Source organism: Equus quagga, chromosome 1, assembly GCF_021613505.1.
Source record: "Equus quagga isolate Etosha38 chromosome 1, UCLA_HA_Equagga_1.0, whole genome shotgun sequence".
NCBI classification, from domain to species: Eukaryota; Metazoa; Chordata; class Mammalia; order Perissodactyla; family Equidae; genus Equus; species Equus quagga.
Window position 1 is genome coordinate 131,256,955 of NC_060267.1, and position 19,560 is coordinate 131,276,514.

The following is a 19,560-nucleotide window of genomic DNA, read 5'->3' on the forward strand; positions in this document are numbered from 1 at the left end:
GGCTGGCCCCAAAAATTGAATAAATTTTTAAGTCTGTTTAGAAATCGCCATTGTCTTTCCTGCCACTGAATTATGGTCACTTCTCTCAAGGAATCATTGGAAAATGATTCCTTCAGATAGTCATTTCCCCTTCATGGCCTCGTGAAACTTCCATCCGCCATGTGGGACTGAGCATTTTATCCTGGCTGGACGAGTTTGGCTTAACTAATAGAAGCAGCGCCTCATGCATAGTGGGTCCATACCACATATTGTTTGGGAAGAATCAAACTGCATCATCGCTGTTTGGGCTTTAGAGGCCACAGCTGTGTGAGCAGGGATACTGCCGACAGTAATGCTCACCGTTTCTGTGAGATTTTGCAGTTTACCAGATGCTTGCCTGTGGGTCATCTCATTTGAACCTCTCCGTGACCTTGGGGGTAGGTAACATCATTTTCATTTTACAGGCCCCACAGCTAAGATGCATAATGTCAAGTGACTTGTCCAAGGCACACATTGAAATCAGGTGACTGTCTTTCTGTTAGACCCCTACTTTCTGTTTTCCATGCCTACCTCTCAAGAGTAATTCTAGTGGCGGGGGGTGGGGGGAGTTGAAGGTTCAGACTTCTCTTCCCTTCCTCATTAGTGTTGAGACATCATGGCCCATTCAGGAACACCTACGTGATATGCACTACCCACTGAGCCCTGAAATGCTGCTGTCAGTCCCTTGGGGCATTCTGGCACTGTACGCTGTGAATCGCTCTTCTCTCTGTGGATTTGCAGGAGCTTTTGAATTTGGCTTCAGTCCATGGGCATCCCAAGTAATGAAAGGACTGCACATCCAAGCACTAGTTGTGAGATGTTTTGGGCTGCTCTCACTGACAGCAGCACTGGGACTGAAGAGTTATCCTTTTATTGGAGTTCAGCCACGTCCTCACTGGGTTCAAAGTGACTGGGTTGTCTGTTTTTTCCACGTCAAGGATATCACAGCTCAGAACAATACTTATACATTGTCTATTTTGTTTTGAGGACTTATCAATTATAGATTGCCTGGGTTCAAATCTCTACTTTGCCACTTATTAGCCGTGTAAGCTCGGCAAGCTAATTCACCTGTCTCTGTCTCTATTTCCCTATCTGTGAAATGGGGAAATAATAGCACCTACCTCATTAGATTGTTGTACAGATTAAATGAGTTAATACATATAAAGGAGTTAGAACAGCATAGTATATAGTATAGTGTTGTAGTGCTATAGAATGGTATAGTGTTCAGGACAGAAAAAGTGCTGGTGAGTGTCAGCTAAAGATTCCCTATTGTGGGATCTATGACATGTCCTTGGGGATGTATAGGAGACTTGGCCAGACTGTTCAATAATCTTGAAATAGGTCAATGGTATGCTGGTAAACCAGGTAGTTGAGAAAAAAAAAAAATCCCTGATTGGTAGTGTTTGCCAATTTCCATGGTGTAAATACTTATGCATGGCCAAGGTACAGGCTGACCATGGAGTTGGAAAGAGATGCACATAATTGACTCTCACTAGCCAGTGGCAGCTGGTTCCAGCGCACCATTGAAATAGACCCTTCAGGCTGTAAGATCATTAGATTAATTGCCAATTAGGATGGCCCTCAAATCATAGTTATCTCCTTTTCTTCTGATGTGACCGTGTTATTTAGGATGAGTTAGTTCCCAGTGATAGGGACCCCAGGCTACAGCCAATTGGCCTGGATTGGGCTAATCTATTTTCTTTCCAAGATGGTCCATCTGCAATCCTTTTTCCATTAAGCTTGAAGATTGTAACAGAGTTATTATGTAAATGGTATGTCTTCCCAAGAAAGATTTGGGATTTCCTGCTATGAGAGTCCTGAAGTGGCTTTCTCACTGACCTTCCTAAAGCTTGCTTGTTAGCTCTTTTTTTCCCCTTGATCTATCCAAGTATCCCTCTGATATTTCTTGTCTTTGTTAAGTTAACCAGAATCAGTTTCTGTTGCTTGCTATCCAGGGAAAGCTAACCAAAACATGTGTTTAGTCACATTATTCATCTTTTGTTAGAATTCTTTCTCTGGGAATTGCTTGCCATGGTCCTCTGTTTCTGCACCAGTACCTTCAGAGATGGGAATGAGACGGCCCATGCTATTGTTGGACAGCTGTGACTTAGCCAGAGTTCCTCCTCTTCTGGAATTGACATCAGCCTTACCTACCTGTGACTTCCATCCTTAGGTCCTAGTTCAAATCTTAGGATCCCTGTGGAACAAGCTTCATCTGTATTCACTTTAGCAAATAGTTGAAGGAATAACTACCATGATCCTAAGTTTTCCCAGACACTAATTATTCCCATATTCATAGGTTCCATACATATACATATTGCATTAAAAATCCAGTAAAAAGGACAATGGAAGGAGAGGCAGAAAATGTTACATTTCACATTGGACTCTCTGGGCACCTTTAAATATGCTTTTCTTAAAGATTGATGTTGACCAGCTCAGCTTTTCTTTCCTTCTCTGGACACTGAGGGCCCCCAGAAGGACCCAGATTTCATGCCTGACAGGGCCTATTTATGAAATAAAAGATTATTCTCCACCTATATTGTAAGGATGTGATAGCTGAAACAGACTTCCCTGTTGTCAAAGGAATGGTCACTTAATAAGAACAATTGGGGTGCAATATGACATTTGTAAGCCAGCCCTCGTGGTCTAGTGGTTAAGATTCGGTGCTCTCACCACCTTGGTCCAGGTTCGTTCCCCAGTCAGGGAACCACACCACCTGTCTGTTGGTTGTCATACTGTGGTGGCTGCTTCTTGTTGTGATGTTAAAAGCTATGCCACCAGTATTTCAAGTATCACCGGGGTCACCCATGATGGGCAGGTTTCAGCAGAGCTTCCAGACTAAGGCAGACTGGGAAGAAGGACCTGGCCACCCACTTCCAAAAAACTTGGCCATGAAAAACCTATGATTAGCAGCAGAGCATTGTCTGATACAGCACCAGAAGGTGAGCGGATGGTGCAAGAAGACCGGCCAGGGTTTAGCTCTGTTGTACACAAGGTTACTAGGAGTCGGAATTGACCTGACGGCACTAACAACAATGACCTTTATAAGGCAGGCTGCTTGGAAGTCTTGGTAATATTTAGTGAAATGTCAAGCACTTTTCAAAAGGAAAAAGAAACCCCCATCTATGCAGAGTCAAGGGGACCAAAGGGAATGCCCCAGATGTTCTTCAGACACACCCTAACTATAATAAACTTGGTAATCGAATGCATGCTTTTTTTTACTTTGGATGTCATGGACCAATAACATGAAAAATATTTTTGAAAACAACATAAAACTTGATAACCTAATTAAGCTATTAAATTAAATAAGGCTATTCAAATGTTAACTCCTGTCACTATCATATGATAAAAGGGCATTTTAACAACAAAAAGTATGAAGGACATTCCTTAATTTCAAAATAAAAGGCTGCTGTTACCTGGAAAGGGTGTTGGTGATCTTACTCCCACAGTATTTATTTATCTCCTCTTGTGTGCATGCATGTGTGAATGAGTGTGTATGTGCTTGTATATGCATGTGTGCATGTGTGCACGCATGTTTGAAAACTTGAGCACAAGCCAGTACCAGTCTTTGGGTTGGCACTTAGGAATTACTTAATTTGGCCACACTTTTTCCTTAGAGATACTCTAACATCCCTGGAAATTATACAGCTGGAAATAGGCTTAAAAAAGCAAGAGAGAGAGTTTTTTGGTGTTTTTTTTTTTTGGTGAGGAAGATTTGCCCTGAGCTAACATCTGTGCCAATCTTCCTCTATTTTGTATGTGGGATGCTACCACAGCATGGCTGGAAGAGTGGTGTGTAGGTCCGCACCTGAGATCCAAACCTGTGAACCCCGGGGCTGCCAAAGCAGAGTGCATGAACTTAACCACTATGCCACCGGGCTGGCCCCAAGAAATTATTTTAAGTGACTGAATCCTCTTAGCTTTTCCTCAGTTGCTTGTCCCCATCTGGAAACCCCTCTTTTCTTTCCAGAACCCTCCAGTCAAATCCTCCTTTGTACCCAACCGTCACCCCTGCCCTCTGAGAAGCCTAACCCCATAATCCCAGACCAAAGAAATGTTCTTTCCTTCTTAGAACCAAGCATTTCAGCAAAACAACCAAGTTACACAGACTTGGATTCAAATTCCAGTTCCCCCATTTAAAAGCAACGTCACTTTGAGCATTCTACTTAAATCTCACAGACTCAGTTTACTCAACTTCACAATAGAAATACTAATTAGTAACTTTCTCTGTGGAAGATAGTTTGAGAGGACTAAGTGAAACAATGTATTTTACTTACACCTGGCATGTGGGTATAGCAAACAAAGTGATAACTATTAATAATGGTTTATCCTCCATCCTAACAGTGGAGTCATTCATCAGCTATTATTTATCTTTTGTTTTAGGATTTGATTTTTCATACGCGTTTGCTTTCTTTACCAGAAGAATTTGCGAGCCTTGTCCCTTATTCATCTCTCACAGAACCTAGCACAGTATTTTGTCCATAGTAAATTCTCTTCAGATGTGGGTGGAGATTAAGACACTGATTGACATTAGGTTATTCTTTTATGCCGCCACCCATGAGCGTGTCGCCATCCTCAAGCATGCTTTTTTCGGGGCCTCTCATCAATGGGACTTTGGAAAACCCCCTTAAGAATTCTGCACCCCATTCTTCTTTGACTCCTGCCTTATGTCCTGTGACTTGAAGTTCAAATCTAAAGGAAGGTGCTCTCTTGCTGCTCAGGGGGTCTGGGCGGCCTCAAGGCTGTCCTGGGAGATAGATGATCTGATCTCAAAGCAATCAGTCAACAGGTCAGTATCTCGGGGAGTGGTAATCAGTGTCAGGTTGGGGTCTGGTCACCAGGAAGTTTCTCGCTAAGTGGTTTTCCAGGTCTGGGGGCCCCCAGTAGGGACTGAGCTCTGTCGCCTTTCTGGGCTTCTAGTCCCCTCCTCTCCCTCTAATTTGTGTGGCAGGCTCTCTCCTATAGACTGAGTTAACTGCCTCTAGTAGTTACTCTTGGGTACAAGTAGGATTAATAGTTGGATATTGTGGAGAGGGAGTTGCCTCAACTTTTTAAGTCTTTGAGGGTAGAAAGTGATAAAGAACTAAAATTATCTATAGGCATGTATTATAAATAAGCAAACAAAGAAAGCGATGAAGCTGCCTTTTATTACGGAAGGAAACTATTAGGTTAACTTTATGAAATTGTTGATGTTCAACTGTTTCTGACTCACAAAAAAGGTACACTTCATATCTTCTAGTCTAATAGCCTTGAATATGAGGTTTTGGATTTCTGTTTATTTGTTTATTTTTGAGCTTCTGGATTGCACTAGACATTCAGAATGAAGAGGATGGGATGGGAGGGAGCTTTCAAATCGATTGTCCCAGTATTTGGTGCCTGTGGGTGGAAATGCCATGTGGATTCCTATGCCCAGCCTTTGGAGCCATAAACAGGCTTCATGAATATCTTCCTTGCATGACATTGCCGATGATCTGGTAATTGTTCCTGATGGAAAGAAGGGGGTATTTCTTTGTGTTTTGTGGCCTCATTGCAGGGTCAGCTCGTCTCGTGACTGTGTATGGAGAGTCTCTGGGGTCTGCGGTGTGGTGAAGTCCGCGGAAGCAGGGGCTGTGCCTGTCTTGTTTGTCCTTTCCTCCCCGGTACCTGGTGTGCATTGAAGGAATTAAAGAGCCGGACTCTGATCATCTGGTTGGTTTATTCTTCCTCGTGTGGCCAGTAAACAGCTACCCGAGAGGAACACGTTCATTTCAGTTGCTTCGGGCTGGACTTCATAATTTCACATCAGAAATGTTCCTGCTTCTAGGGATCGCTCCTCCCGGAGTGGAAATTTCACTTCCATGAGCCACAAGGCCACCCATACTGTAAATCTGAGACTGCTTTCTGTACCATTGTGTCTTGGGCTGGTTCCCCCACGATTCTTTCCAGATGTGGAGTGCTTTCAGGTAGTTTACCAGACTCTTTCATTCCGCATCCGCTGTCTGGTTTCGTGTTCCCTCACCCTCTGAGAAGGAGCACGCTGGTAGTGTCCTATGTATTGTATTCCTGAATCCAGAAATTTCAGGTAACTAAAAGATATAACGTCTCATTATTTCTGGATTCACTAGCTGATTTTTGCAGCTCTTTGCTCTGTGTGTCTTTTAAATCAACTGCTTAGCAAAGCAGTACTTTAGGGGTATGCATGTATATGCATAGTTATGTACTTCTAGAATTTGGGCTCTGAAATTAATTTATGATGATTGAATGTGTTCTTGCATCTCTTTTTAGTGTATAGGTTATGATACATTGGTGAAAACTTGCCAAGAACATGGCCACGAGCATTTGCTTTCTCTCCCATTGACACATTCAACAAGTGGTTACTGAGTGTGCATTAGACAGGCTCAGCGTGTTTTCGTGGCAGCATTTTAGCAATGTCTTCCCCGCATGGAGCTGTGATGAATTTGGCTTCACTTCTTTCCCTCACTGTATTGAAGTGTGGATTTCTAATATGTGTCATTTGGCCTTAAGTTATTTCCAGAAAAACATATCCTCCTAGTTTTTAGGTATGAAGCCCCTATGGATTTACAATCTATTTTATTTTGCGTGTTCTCTTACCAAATCTATGACAAGAAGAGAAATGCCGGGACTTTCATTCATTGGGAAGCAACTATGTGTCCATTAAGTTATCTGCTTAAAAAAAAAATAGGCACCTGGGGCCGGCCCGGGTTATGTAATGGTTAAGTTTGCATACTCCGCTTTGGTGGCCCAGGGTTCACAAGTTTGGATCCCGGGCACAGACCTACACTGCTCATCAAGCCGTGCTGTGGCAGCATCCCGTATACAAAGTAGAGGAAGATTGGCACAGATGTTAGTTCAGGGACCATCTTCCTCAAGCAAAAAGAAGAAGATTGGCAACAGATGTTAGCTCAGGGCCAATCTTCCTCACACACAAAAAAAAAGAAAAAAGAAAAAATAGGCACCTAAAACATGTCTATCACCTCTTGACCAGCTTCTCAGCAGGCCCAATTCTATACTAAATGATTATTTGATAAAGGATAGTTTGAATCTAGGCTTTCATCAAGGAATGAAAAATGTGAGCAGAAAGGGGATTAGAATGTGAAATACCCTGGCTCCCGCTGCATTGTGGAGCTCTCCTATGGCTAAAGTTCTTTTTATTAATAAGCACCCTTTGAGGTACCTTTTTAGAATATAGATTATAGAGGTATAATTATTTTTGAAAAAATTGGAAGAGGGCAGTATTTATCGCAATGGCCACGAGATGGCAGACCTAAAATCCAGACTTCTCAAAGAGATTTACGTGGGAAATTGCATCTTTGAGGATGCTTGGAAAGTCATCAGCTTCCCAAAGGAAGACTCTTATAGTCTATCCTGGATTGTTGTTCAGTGCTGTGGCCGGCACAGCACAGGAGAATAGCTTCAGATTGATGGGAATCTGTTTAGCTCTCCTCCCTATTGGGTGTCATGCCTCCCTGCCCCTACGAGAAACCAGCTTTGTGCCCGGCCACTACGGTCACCCACAGCACACTCAAGCTCCCACTCTGTGTTTCCTTCCCCCTGTGCAGAAGCACAACTGCCTTTTCCTTTCCCCTGAATAGGAACTCTCTCAAAGAAGCGACTTTCAACAAAATCAATTTTTTTATATTTCTCTCTACAAAGGTTTACTCCACAGAATCTTAATTTGATTTTCTTTAAATGTTGCATTAACAAAATTCTGGAATGTGCCCCCTTCTGCTCTTACAGCAGTGACATGACAATCTGTTTTGTTTTTCATTATAATTTAGCCTATGGGACTATTCTATTCCATGTAAACATAAACAAAGGGAGGTTTGATTTAACACAAAAATTTCAAATTAAGAAGGGAAATATTTAGTTCAAAATACAGGAGAGCAATTTGCCTCTCTGTGCAAAGACTTACTAACAAATCTTAGTAGCCTTAAATATACAATAGGAGGAAAATTAAAATATGCCATCTTTGGGGAAACTTACATACATGCACACATGCACACACGCATACATCTCACCTATAAGAACAGAGTAATTGATCAGATGCCTTGAAGGCTAAGCCTTGAAGGCAGTGACCTATTTTCTGGCAGTTGTACGTTTCCAACGGAAAAGTTAATGTGATGAGGCAAGTCTCTTGACAGTAACTGATCATCCATGGACAATAGGTTTAGTTTAGGTGGATGCTGGGCAAAGCTCCGGCCCACAGTGAAGTCCAGATGTATTTAGTTTTCTTATTATCAATCATCAATAACCCTTCCAGGGAGTCTGGTTGGGTGTATTTTACATAGAAAGCTACCTTGGCAGAATTAAATGGTTAACAGAGAAGCCTTCTCATCACTGAATGGGAAAAACAGGAATGAATGAGCATAATCAAACATTGTATACTAAAGCCTGAGGTGCTAGTGGGTCCTGGAGTCCCTTCATTTCACTTGCCCTTCCTGCCTTCCAAATGTACCACTTCTTCTAAAAGTTTCTTTTTAATGGAAGAATTTTCGTCTTGAAGTTGTTTGACTTTGGTGAGATTTTGCACTTGACCTTGACTTTTAAAAGGTCACTTTTTAGAATACGTTTCCATTTCTCATACTGGGTGAAGTCACGCAGAAGTCTTGTCCACTTCTGTGTGTCCTTTTCTTTTCTGTCAGTGTTGGTCGAATAATACTAAACAGTTATTGACCAAGTTGGACCTGGCTGGCTGGGATGCAGCTCTTCCATGATGAACAGATTCTTCTCCCGACTCGAGCTGTTTTCTGCTTTAGGTTTGTTTGCAAAACAGACATCAGCTCGTGAAAGTCAAAGTTGCAGCTTAACAGAAACCAATTTCAGAGAGTATATGTTGAATTTAAGAGATTTATTGGCATGTTTAGATACGTTTACTACAAAGTGGAGCCCGGTAGAAAATAATGCAAAACTTTTGGACCTTTACCTTTGGTGGTGTCCGTGTTATGTGATAAGGAGTATTGTAACATTTGTGTGGTCGTGGCAGACACTGAACAGAATCTTTACATGCATTACCACATTTAACTTTCACAACGATCCGAGAGAGAGTGACTGTTATCCTTCTTAGTTCAGTTATGAGGAAATCTACATTTCAGAGATGTAAAGTAACTTGCCCAGGGTCACAGAAACAAAAGCTATTGCTGAGATTCAAACCCAGGAATATTCCATTCCAAAGCTTAGGTGCTAAATCAGCACCTTAATCAAATCTTAAGGACTTGAGTGATATTTTATTTGTGTAAGTTTTAAAAAAAAAATCACAGTAGGCTCAGGTAATCAAAAGAAGTAATTTTTTTTTTCATCTCTCCATTGTTTTGTATGTGTGTATGGATCAGGCACATAGTAATCGGTAATACCTCATACACATCCTCTACCAGGACCTGGACAGTGGTTACTCCGATCCTTCATCGTCAGTTTTGGAAAGGGATGGGAATGGAGAGAATGATTTAGGATAGGGGCAGCAGCTCTTCATGGCACTTGTCCTCCTCTGGCCTTGGGCCTTTTCCGTATGGGAAAATCAGTTGGCCTCAGACTCACCAATACTCCTATGGTAGCAAGATGCCAGGAGGTGCCAGCATTTACCATCCTAATGTCCTGAAGCACACAGTGTTGCCACTTTAGAGCTTCCTGGTCCAGTTGCTCTTGGAGCATGGGCCAGCTGCTTCCCTGGGTCACGCCCTGAGCAAGGAGTCGGGTAGAAGCTGGTGCACAGAGCAAAGAACTTCCCCAAGACTCCATGGCCCCTGTGTTAGGAAATTCCAGTCGTGTGCTATTAGGTTTCAAAGACAAAATTTTTCGTAATTGGAGTAAACTATTTCTTGAGGTCAGTTTTCGGTGGGCGAGAGAGAGCGAGCTGCATTAAGGAATCTGGGCTGCCACAGCCTGGCCTTTACAAATTTGGTCTGTTCTTTGTCCTTGCTGAAACTCGTGGTTATTCAAATATATCTTACCCTGTGGGCCCCACCTCATGCGAGCAGCTTTGCTTTCTGCGTGGGCCTTTCTGCATACGCAATACATCATTTTACTGGTGAGTAGTGTTGATATTATTTGATATCAAAGGATTTTCTCTTTCAAGATGCCACTTGAAAATACAGCTTTTATAATTTAGGCAAATAAGCATCTATCTCCAGGGTTGGTCACAGCAAACTTCCACCCACCCTTACCCCAGGGGTGAGAGAGAGGCTGTTTTGAACAGGATCTTTCGTCACCGTCTGTCTTAAGTCACCTCCTACTGAACTTACGGTTGAAGATTCAGGGTCATGAGGGAAAGAAAACAGTAATTAACTGGAAAAAGTTGATTGAGCAGAATTTTTTTTTTTTCCCACAGTATGATTAGAACATGACTGCGGGCTGAGCACCATACATAATGTAGGCTCTCCCGTGTATGTCATTATCCAAACATTTCTTAATGGAATGCATTTTTTTAAGTATCTGCTTTTGTAATTGAATGTGTTCCTAAAGATGGGTCAGCTAACCAAAACAGAGTCCGCAAGAAAAAAATGTGTTAATGCTTCTCCCCCCCATCCAATTTATAACAGTTCCTAATTGCCCTGCCTCATTTACAACTCCTAAAATTAATTTTAGACCCTTTCTCAGAGCTCAAGTCATCATTACTAGAACGACAGAACAGGGAGTGAAATAGAAATGTTTATAAAGCTCCCTTTTAAATCGACTGTGATAAGTGACGTAGTGATGTATTATCATCAGAGGATTCTGAGCTCTCTTTGTGAAGGTTAGCCACAGGCAACACTCAAAAGAAGGCATTTATCTTGGCAGGAGACGCCCTTCACTCCTCTTTTGTTTTATTCCATCAAGGATTTTTTTTTCAGGGGGGCTAAAACCATTTTTTTGGTGTTTTATTAGCTGTATCTTGACTACCTCCTACAAACTGAATGACAGTTTAGGGTTATTAAATGTGTTCTCGCGCATATTTTTATCCATTGTTAACCCTGACTAAATGCGTGCGAGGGCACAGCATTCCCCCCTTTTTTACTCCATTGTTACCCATATTTGTTAAAGAAATTATTCCCCTTGACGTTTGTTTAGGCTGCACTTTGATAAAATGCTGTCTATGGTCCACTTTCTTAGCTTGGCATTCAGCAGGCTCATAGATTTATTTCTCTTTGCATTATCTTATCTTCCTTTCTAGCATATTTGGGCTTCCTTTTCATATTTTAAGCTACATTTTGGGGCATAGACAGATCACCTTAGTAATTGTATACTGGAGCATTGCAGTGTTCTAAAGATAATTTGCAAGCCTTTGGCATACGCTTAACCCCGCTGACTGTCTGAAGATGAAGATATGTGTTCTTTGCGTGTTGTCTGTGAAGAAGCATAAAGGACAGATGCAGCGCTGAAGGTGATTTCAGGCACTGACGGGACAGTAACAATTTTTGAAGCAATGTAAATCTGGCCTCGAATCTAGAAGGTGCTTCACCTGAGGGGGAAATAATGAGGATTTTTCTTTGCCTTTCCAATTTATATCCAATGTCTTGTCACTAGTGTACTCTTTACGTTTGAGTCTTTTTGAAAAGATGAAGACGTAAAAGCAGCCTCGGAACTGCAAATGTTTGTTTTCCTGGTTTTTGAAAGGCTGAATCAAAATTCCCTGTTGGAAAAAAAAACGCAAACGTTTAATCTAAGCTTCCTAATTTATTGCAATGTTTGCCATTTTCTCAAAACAGGCCTCTGTATTTTTAGTAAAGTATTTGTCATTGGGTGCATTAAGTGACTGTATCAGCAAACTGGCTTATGGGAAGTGTAAAAGTGTGGAATCTGGTGTAGGGCTGGCAGAGGAAGTTAATCTTTAAGAAAACTTGTGCTCGGTATCCCTCACCCTCAAAAAACCTTCTGACTTTTAAAGTAGGAATAATGAAAACCCATAACCATGCAGAATTAGCTCACAGTGATTAAATTAGTAGTTAAAACATATCAGTTTAATGAAAAGTTATTTTAAATTCATTTTATAAAGCTTATTGCTTTAAATATATATATATATAATGGCTCTGTCAGCCTAGAATTAGAGTTTGCTTTGCTTTGCCTGGCATCCTTGTACAAATAGGTAATGGCCAGATATAGCCTTAACATATTCAGAACATCTTTCTAAATATCCTAAAGTGTGAAATGTTCCTATTTTTCTAGTTTTATATATTTTTGTTATTTTCTGCCAGTTACACTTTAGTTTAAATAGACTGGAATTATTGAATGTTGATTTCAATCAAGATATTTTAGGAGAAATTGTCATTAATTTATGGCCAATATTTAGATGAGGGTTTCAAAATATATATAATCCTTGTTACACTAATTTTATTCAAAGTTCTGTCATTGTGTAATACCAGCACTTATAAAACAGATTTGTTAGCCAAAAGCTAACAAAAATTTTAAAATATAATAAAGAAAAAGTTACAAAGAACAAAATAGGTTTTGAAGTGATGTTAATGTTGATGAATGGTTTTAAATGTATATCTTTATATAAACGATTTTAAATGTATTTTGAAGTTTAATAGTTAAGAATAACTACATTTGGGGCTGTATTTAGTGATAACATCTATAGAGAATTGAGTTGATATATGTTTTCCTCTGGTTGACAAAACTGAGAGTGAGAGATTTATTTATTAGGATGTTTGATGGTGTTATAAGAGGAGAAATACATGTTAAATTCTGAAAAGCCTAAATTATATAAAATATAAATTTTATATATAAAATGATAGAGGAAAAGGAGTTTAGAAGGGACATTCTTTACATTGATGATGACTTTTAGCAGTTATTAAAGCTGTGTAATTCTGAATTTTGACCTAGAGGAGGAAAATGAGTTAAAAAAGGCCATAGGACATAGCGACATAAAAGTGGACCTAGAGAGCCTGGTTAAGAGATTGTTGCAATTGTCCAGGTAGGAGATGATCTAGATTATACCAGATGTGAGCGTATGTGAAACTCTGCATGTGTGCACTTACCTGTGCGTAAAGAGGGAGAGGGACAGAGACATAAACACCTTGATGGGAAAATGAGCACATTTCACATATGCCAGGTATTTGAAGCAGATACCTGCAGTTTATTTGGTGACTGAAAAGCTTCATTTATAATTTTTTAATGTTTGCTGTTAAGATATTTTGTGGGAGGGAGGGATAAGGCAAAAAGGTATAGACAGAAAAAAAATAGAAACTAGTGTATCCATTCCACCACCATGAGATAATGACTATTAGCATTTTGGTATATTTCCTTCCCATTTTTTTCTATGAATATAGTTTTATGTCTTGAGAATCTTATTGTATATACATTTGCATGTCAAGAACTGTAAAGGGTCTGAGATGTTCCTTATTGGCATGCTAACAGTCTACTGCCTGTTATGCTAACACGGTAACTGCCTCAGTTTCATGAATGGAGGCAGATGACCAGAGACTTTTGGATCAGAGACAAAGGACTTTATTGCTCAAAGTGCAGAGAACAGCATCCACATATTTATGTCAAGTCCCCTTTCCCCGAGTCCCATGGAGGCAAGGAAGATAGGCCAGGTGAATAGCTGCACGTGCAGTGGGTTGCATTAAAAGAGAGCAGCCCTGAGTTTAGGGAACCCAAATCTTTTATAATGGGCAGTAATACACCTGCCCTTTGTTCTGGAGAAAGGCACTATTATACGGGGCAGTAAGCATGTCTACCCTTTGATCCTAAGGGAGATATTGCCTTTGTCTTCCAAGGCTATTCTCTATACAAACATTCTTGAAAGATTATGAGAAAAGAATATAGTGCCTTTGCTTGTAAAATGTGCAGAAATGCAAGACTCATGGAGAGTTCTCTCTCAACAAACATAATTGTTATCACATATCATTGGGTTCTTTTCATGAGCATTTTAAATGGCTGCATATAGCTCTAAAGAGTGAATTATAGGGTTGAGCATAATTTACTATCAATCCCCAGTTTTACTAATAATGATCTTTACATCATTTCCATTAAAAAAGCTTCACTTGAATATTTCAATTTTGGGAGGAGTGGGGTGAAATATTGGATTTACCATGGGTATGTGGTAGCTAAGTTGGAGTACATAGCACATGGGCTTTCCCTGATTTGAAGTCCATGCAGTCTCTTCAGCTTGGCCTTATGTATAAAAATCCACTAGCTCTGAACAGCAAGGATGTCTATTGTCTCAAGATGTTATCCAGAAGGAGACAGGCTCTGTGAAGCTTGATATTAACGCTGCCGTTGGTAGTCTGGGCTGCACTGGTTTTCTTCTGGCAAGTGGAGATATTTCCTGACATGTCTGCTGCTCACATGTCTGACTGAGCCTTAGACAGAAGCTCCTACTGCCTGGCATTAGTGGGGCCCAGAAAAGTCCATACAAATCCCTGCAGTGAAGAGTGGGAAAACCTGAGATCCAAATAATGACCATCTTGTCTAAACATCTGGAGGGAGCCTGGTCTGGTGATGGGGATTAAAGAAAGACAAAACAGGATCATGACCAGGTTTTAGTCCTGGGACTTATGTGCAAAGAAAGTATCCAGTATGGAGGCTTTCCTGGGGCTGTGGGAACTTCTAAGATATCTAGAATGTTGCAGAAGTGACACACATAGTTGGGAGAAGATTTCCTCAGTGGAAAGAGGACTAAATGAAAGATACCAGGAGAGCCATTTGCTAGTCAAAAATGGTCCCCCAAAGTTCCAGGTTAAAATTTGCAATAGATGTTGCCAGAATATTAGACTGTGAAATGAGAGGAGGCAGCTTTAATAATTTTCTGAGTAAGCAATGATCAGAGATTAAGCAAGAGTCAAAACATTGTAATTTTTAAAAAATGAGAGTACGAGTTGTACAGTAGTGTCTTCAAAGGTTTTTTAAAATTTTTTTGATTAATTTTTTAATGGAGGTCACATTGGTTTGTAACATTATATAAATTTGAGGTGTACATTATTGTATTTTGTCATCTGTATGGACTGCATGGTGTTCACCACTAGTTGCCATCCATCACCATACACATGTGCCCTCTACCCCTTTCACCCTTCCCCCCGCCCCTTCCCCTCTAGTAACCACCAATCTGTTCTCCTTATCTATGGGTGTGTTTATTTATCTTCCACATATGAGTGAAGTCATACAGCAATTGTCTTTCTCTGACTTATTTTGCTTAGCAGAATACTGTCAAGGTCTGCCCATGTTGTCACAAATGGCAAGATTTCATCTTTTTATGGTTGAGTAATATTCCATTGTGTATATATATATATATATATATATATACATAACATATCTTCTTTATCCATTCATCCATTGATGAGCACTTAGGTTGCTTCCAAGTCTTGGCTATTGTGAATGATACTGCAGTGAACATAGGGGTGCATATATCTTTTCAAATAGTGTTTTCATGCTCTGGATACATACTCAGAAATGGAATAGTTGGATGATATGATATTTCTATTTTTAATTTTTTTGAGGACTCTCCATACTGTTTTCCATAGTGGCTGCACTGGTTTGCATTCCCACCAGCAGTGTATGAGAGTTCCCTTTTCTCCACATCCTCCCCAACACTTGTTATTTCTTGTCCTTTTTTTTTTTTTTTTTTTGGCTGAGGAAGATTAGCCCTGAGCTAACATCTGTTGCCAATCTTCCTCTGTTTTTGCTTGAGGAAGATTAGCCCTGAGCTAACATCCATGCCAGCCTTCCTCCACTTTATATGCAGGTCGCTGCCACAGCATGGCTGATGAGTAGTGTAGGTCAGCACTCAGGAGCCAAACTCATAAACCCAGGCCACCAAGGTAGAGCATGCTGAACCCAACCATTACGCTACAGGGCTGACCCCCCTTGTCTTTTTAATAATCGCTATTCTGACAGGCATGAGGTGATATCTCATTATAGTTTCAACTTGCATTTCCCTAATAATTAGAGATGTTGAACATCTTTTCAATGCCTGTTGGCCATCTGTCTATCTTCTTTGGAAAAAATGTCTGTTCATATCCTCTGCCCATTTTTTGATCAGGTTGTTTGTTTTTTGTTGTTGAGTTCTTTATATATTTTGGATATTAACTGCTTATCAGATAGGTGATTTGTAAATATTTTCTCCCAATTAATAGGTTATCGTTTCATTTTGTTGGTGGTTTCCTTTGCTGTGCAGAAGCTTTTTAGTTTGATGAAGTCCCCTTGGTTTATTTTTTCTTTTGTTTCTCTTACGCGAGGAGACGATATTCAAAAAGATACTGCTAAGACTGATGTCAAAGAGTGTTATTGCCTATGTTTTCCTCTAGGAGTTTTATGATTTCAGGTCTTACATTTAAGTCTTTAATCCATTTTGAGTTAATTTTTGTGTATGATGTAAGCTAATGGTCTACTTTCATTCTTTTGCATCTGGCTGTCCAGTTTTTGCAACACCATTTATTGAAGAGACTTTCCCTTCTCCATTGTATGTTCTTGGTTCCTTTGTCGATAATTAGCTGTCCATAGATGTGCAGGTTTATTTCTGGGCTCTCGATTCCGTTCCATTGATCTGTGTGTCTGTTTTTGTGCCAGTCCCATGTGGTTTTGATTACTATAGCTTTGTAGTATATTTTGAAATCAAAGTGTGTGATACTTCCAGCTCTGTTCTTTTTTCTCAGGATTCCTTTGACTATTCGGGGTCTTTAGTTGTTCCATATATATTTTAGGATTCTTTGTTCTATTTCCATGAAAATGTTGTTGGTCAAAAGTTTTTCTAAAGTACAAAGTGAACTTATTTATTCCTTGAACAAACATTTTTGACACTCACTCTGTACTCAGTGCTCTTCTAGAAACTGGAGAATTGGTGGTACATAAGACAAATGCGATTCCAGTTTCATAGAGTGTCAAGTCTAGCAAACAAACAAATAATAAGTGTCTAAGAACCTTTTAAGTAGTGATGAGTTCTATGAAAAAAGTGTAATGTGACATGCCAGTGGCTTGGGAATGAGGTAGAAAGTGGGGAGGCACTGCCAGGGGGAGCAGCTAAAGAGGGCTTTTCTGTGGAGGATGCATTTGAGTTGAGACCTGAAGGATGAGGAGCTGAATGAGGCAAAGGCACTCCAGGCAGAGGGAAATGAAAAGTTTATGAGGTGAGAATAAGTGTAACATACTCAAGGACTAGGAAAGATTTCAGGAACAAAATGTACTGGAGCCTAATGATTGAGGAAGGAGACAGGCAACAAGATGATCTCAAAGAGGTGATCAGGGCCAGTAGGTATAACGAGTTGCAGGCATCAGTAAAGGGTTTGAATTTCAAGTCTAATAGGTGATGCAATGAATTTTTCATGCAGCAGAACGGTGAAATCCAGATTTATAATATGTTTAATGATTAATTTGGTCTCTGTACCAAGGAGACCAATGTCTACAAGAGAAGATGCTAGTGGTTGGGAGAAGTTTGGTAGCAGTAGATCAGTCTGGATAAGGGATGTATTTAGGAGTAAAACCTACTAAAGTTGTTGATGGATTGGCTCTGGATGGAGAAGGAAGGAAAGGAATCATGGATGACTTCTAGGTTTGGGGCTTGGGCTACATAGTGGATAGGGGTGTAATTACTGAGATAAGGAAGACTGCGGAAGGAATGGTTTTCGGTGAAATGACTGGAGAGCACCACTAATTGCATTGAAAATGGAAAGGGGATCCTAGTAAATATCTCTACCTGCCTTCGAAAGAAAATCTTACATGAAAAAATAATACTTGGTAGTTAAATTGCTGCTCAGTTTTATTGGATTGTCTTGGAGTACCTTGAACCTTATTTGGCAAATGGATGGATGGATGGATTACTAGATAGATGAATGGGTAGATGGATGAAAGTGTGTTAGAAGTGAATGTTCAGATTGATTCCCTCCATTTCTTTTTTTATTTTAAAGATTGGCACCTGAGCTAACAACTGTTGCCAATCTTCTTTTTTTTGTATATTCTAGTTGTGAGTGCCTCTGGTTGTGCTGTGTGGGACGCCGCCTCAGCATGACCTGATGAGCGATGTCATGTCCATGCCCAGGATCCAAACTGACAAAACCCTGTGCCACCAAAGCGGAGCTTGAACTTAACCACTCAGCCACGGGGCGGCCCCAGCTCCGTCCATTTTTAATATGCAGCTGTGTCTATGAAGCCATCAAAAGATTGCTGTCTCAGAGGACACAGCGTTTGGCTCTCAGGGATTCTGAACCAAACTACTTTGTTCATTCTGAGAGTCAGGGAGGTATTTGTCTTAAACATTGCCCATAATTCCTTCCCATTGAGACAGCACTCTGTGGCTCACTTTAACTAGAAATGCCCTTTTTTTTTTTAATTTCACTCTATAAAATAGATCACAATAATTTTTATTTTACCAGACAGGAAGCACTGCTTGCTGCCATCAGTGAAAAAGATGCAAACATTGCCTTGCTGGAATTGTCTGCCTCCAAAAAGAAAAAGACGCAGGAAGAAGTCATGGCCCTCAAGCGGGAGAAGGATCGCCTAGTGCATCAGTTAAAGCAGCAGGTGGGGCCTCCTGCGCCAAAGGTGTGTTTTGCTGGGTTTGGGGCCTTGGGTGCTTTCTCTGGGTTTAGCCGCTCTTCATTTTCCCACGTCCATCCTGCGGGCTCAAGCAGCTAAAACCAGGTAGGAGTGAAATGGCCTGAGTTGTTGCTGGGACACCATTTTACTGCTTTTCTGTGTTTATGTGCATGTGCCTGGGCTTGTGTGGTTTGCAACCTCTGCTGTTTTCCTTTCTTTTGTATTAGCATCATCTCCCCAGAGATAGCTCTCAGCTCTCTTCCTTCCAGTGGACTTTGTATGACTTCTGACTAAATCCTAGAAACTATGAATTAAATTCTGGGCACCTTCTTTCCCGTTGGACCTTTTATCTTCTGTCTTGCTCACTTTCTATATCCTATAAATGACTCCTCTCATCCAGTTCTTCAGATTTCTTTCTCCCCATACTTCCAGCTTTGGTTTTTCAACTATTTCCTCCAGGACTTTCGGCTGAGGAACATCTCCCAGCCCCTAGCACTGCCAAACTGTGCTTGGGGACTTCCCTGGCCATTATTTAGTCAAATTTTTTTTTTTTACCTCTTTACCCAATTATCCTGTTTTTTCCTCCTCTCTAGTTCACTGTATTTCTTCTGAGGGAAAAGGAAGAAGGGATAAAGTCCTAACTTGTGTAGAAAGTTCTTTGCTTTCTAGATGTTTTCTGGATGTGGCTTAAATGGAACTAATTGCACCTGAAGCATATTGCAAAATCATCCCTGAAATCTTCAGTTATTGTTTCTCCTCCATATATAGCTTGGGGCTTTTGGAAGCAATGGTTGAAGATATTCACTCAGATTATAGCCTCACTATGAAACCAATTCAGCAGATACTATGGTTCAATGGTCTGTGGTCTCACAAGGTGGCTGCCACATATTTGCTAGGGCCACATGTGGCTCTGAAGCTCTTTAAATGTCACATAGTACCACTCGGAGTATGTCCACATCGATTTCCACCCCCAGGACTGAATCCCTGCCTACTAGGGTGATCTGGTCTGAGCGCAGTGTGCAAGGTGAGTGGAAAGGAAGCCTGAAGGCGTAAGCTCCCTCCCCTCCCTCCCCTCCTAAGAAAGGAAAAGGCATCCTTTGGCCT

At 40.7% G+C, this 19,560-nt stretch overlaps 1 protein-coding gene across 1 annotated transcript in view; it reads left to right on the forward strand.

Annotated features, from left to right (window-relative positions):
* The window catches only part of ERC2 (ELKS/RAB6-interacting/CAST family member 2), a 703,663-nt gene that overhangs the window by 636,328 nt on the left and 47,775 nt on the right, over nt 1-19,560 (forward strand). Inside the window, exon 15 of the mRNA XM_046646460.1 lies at nt 18,294-18,441. Within this exon, the coding sequence (XP_046502416.1) occupies nt 18,294-18,441 (148 nt within the window). The remainder of the gene's footprint in view (nt 1-18,293; nt 18,442-19,560) is intronic.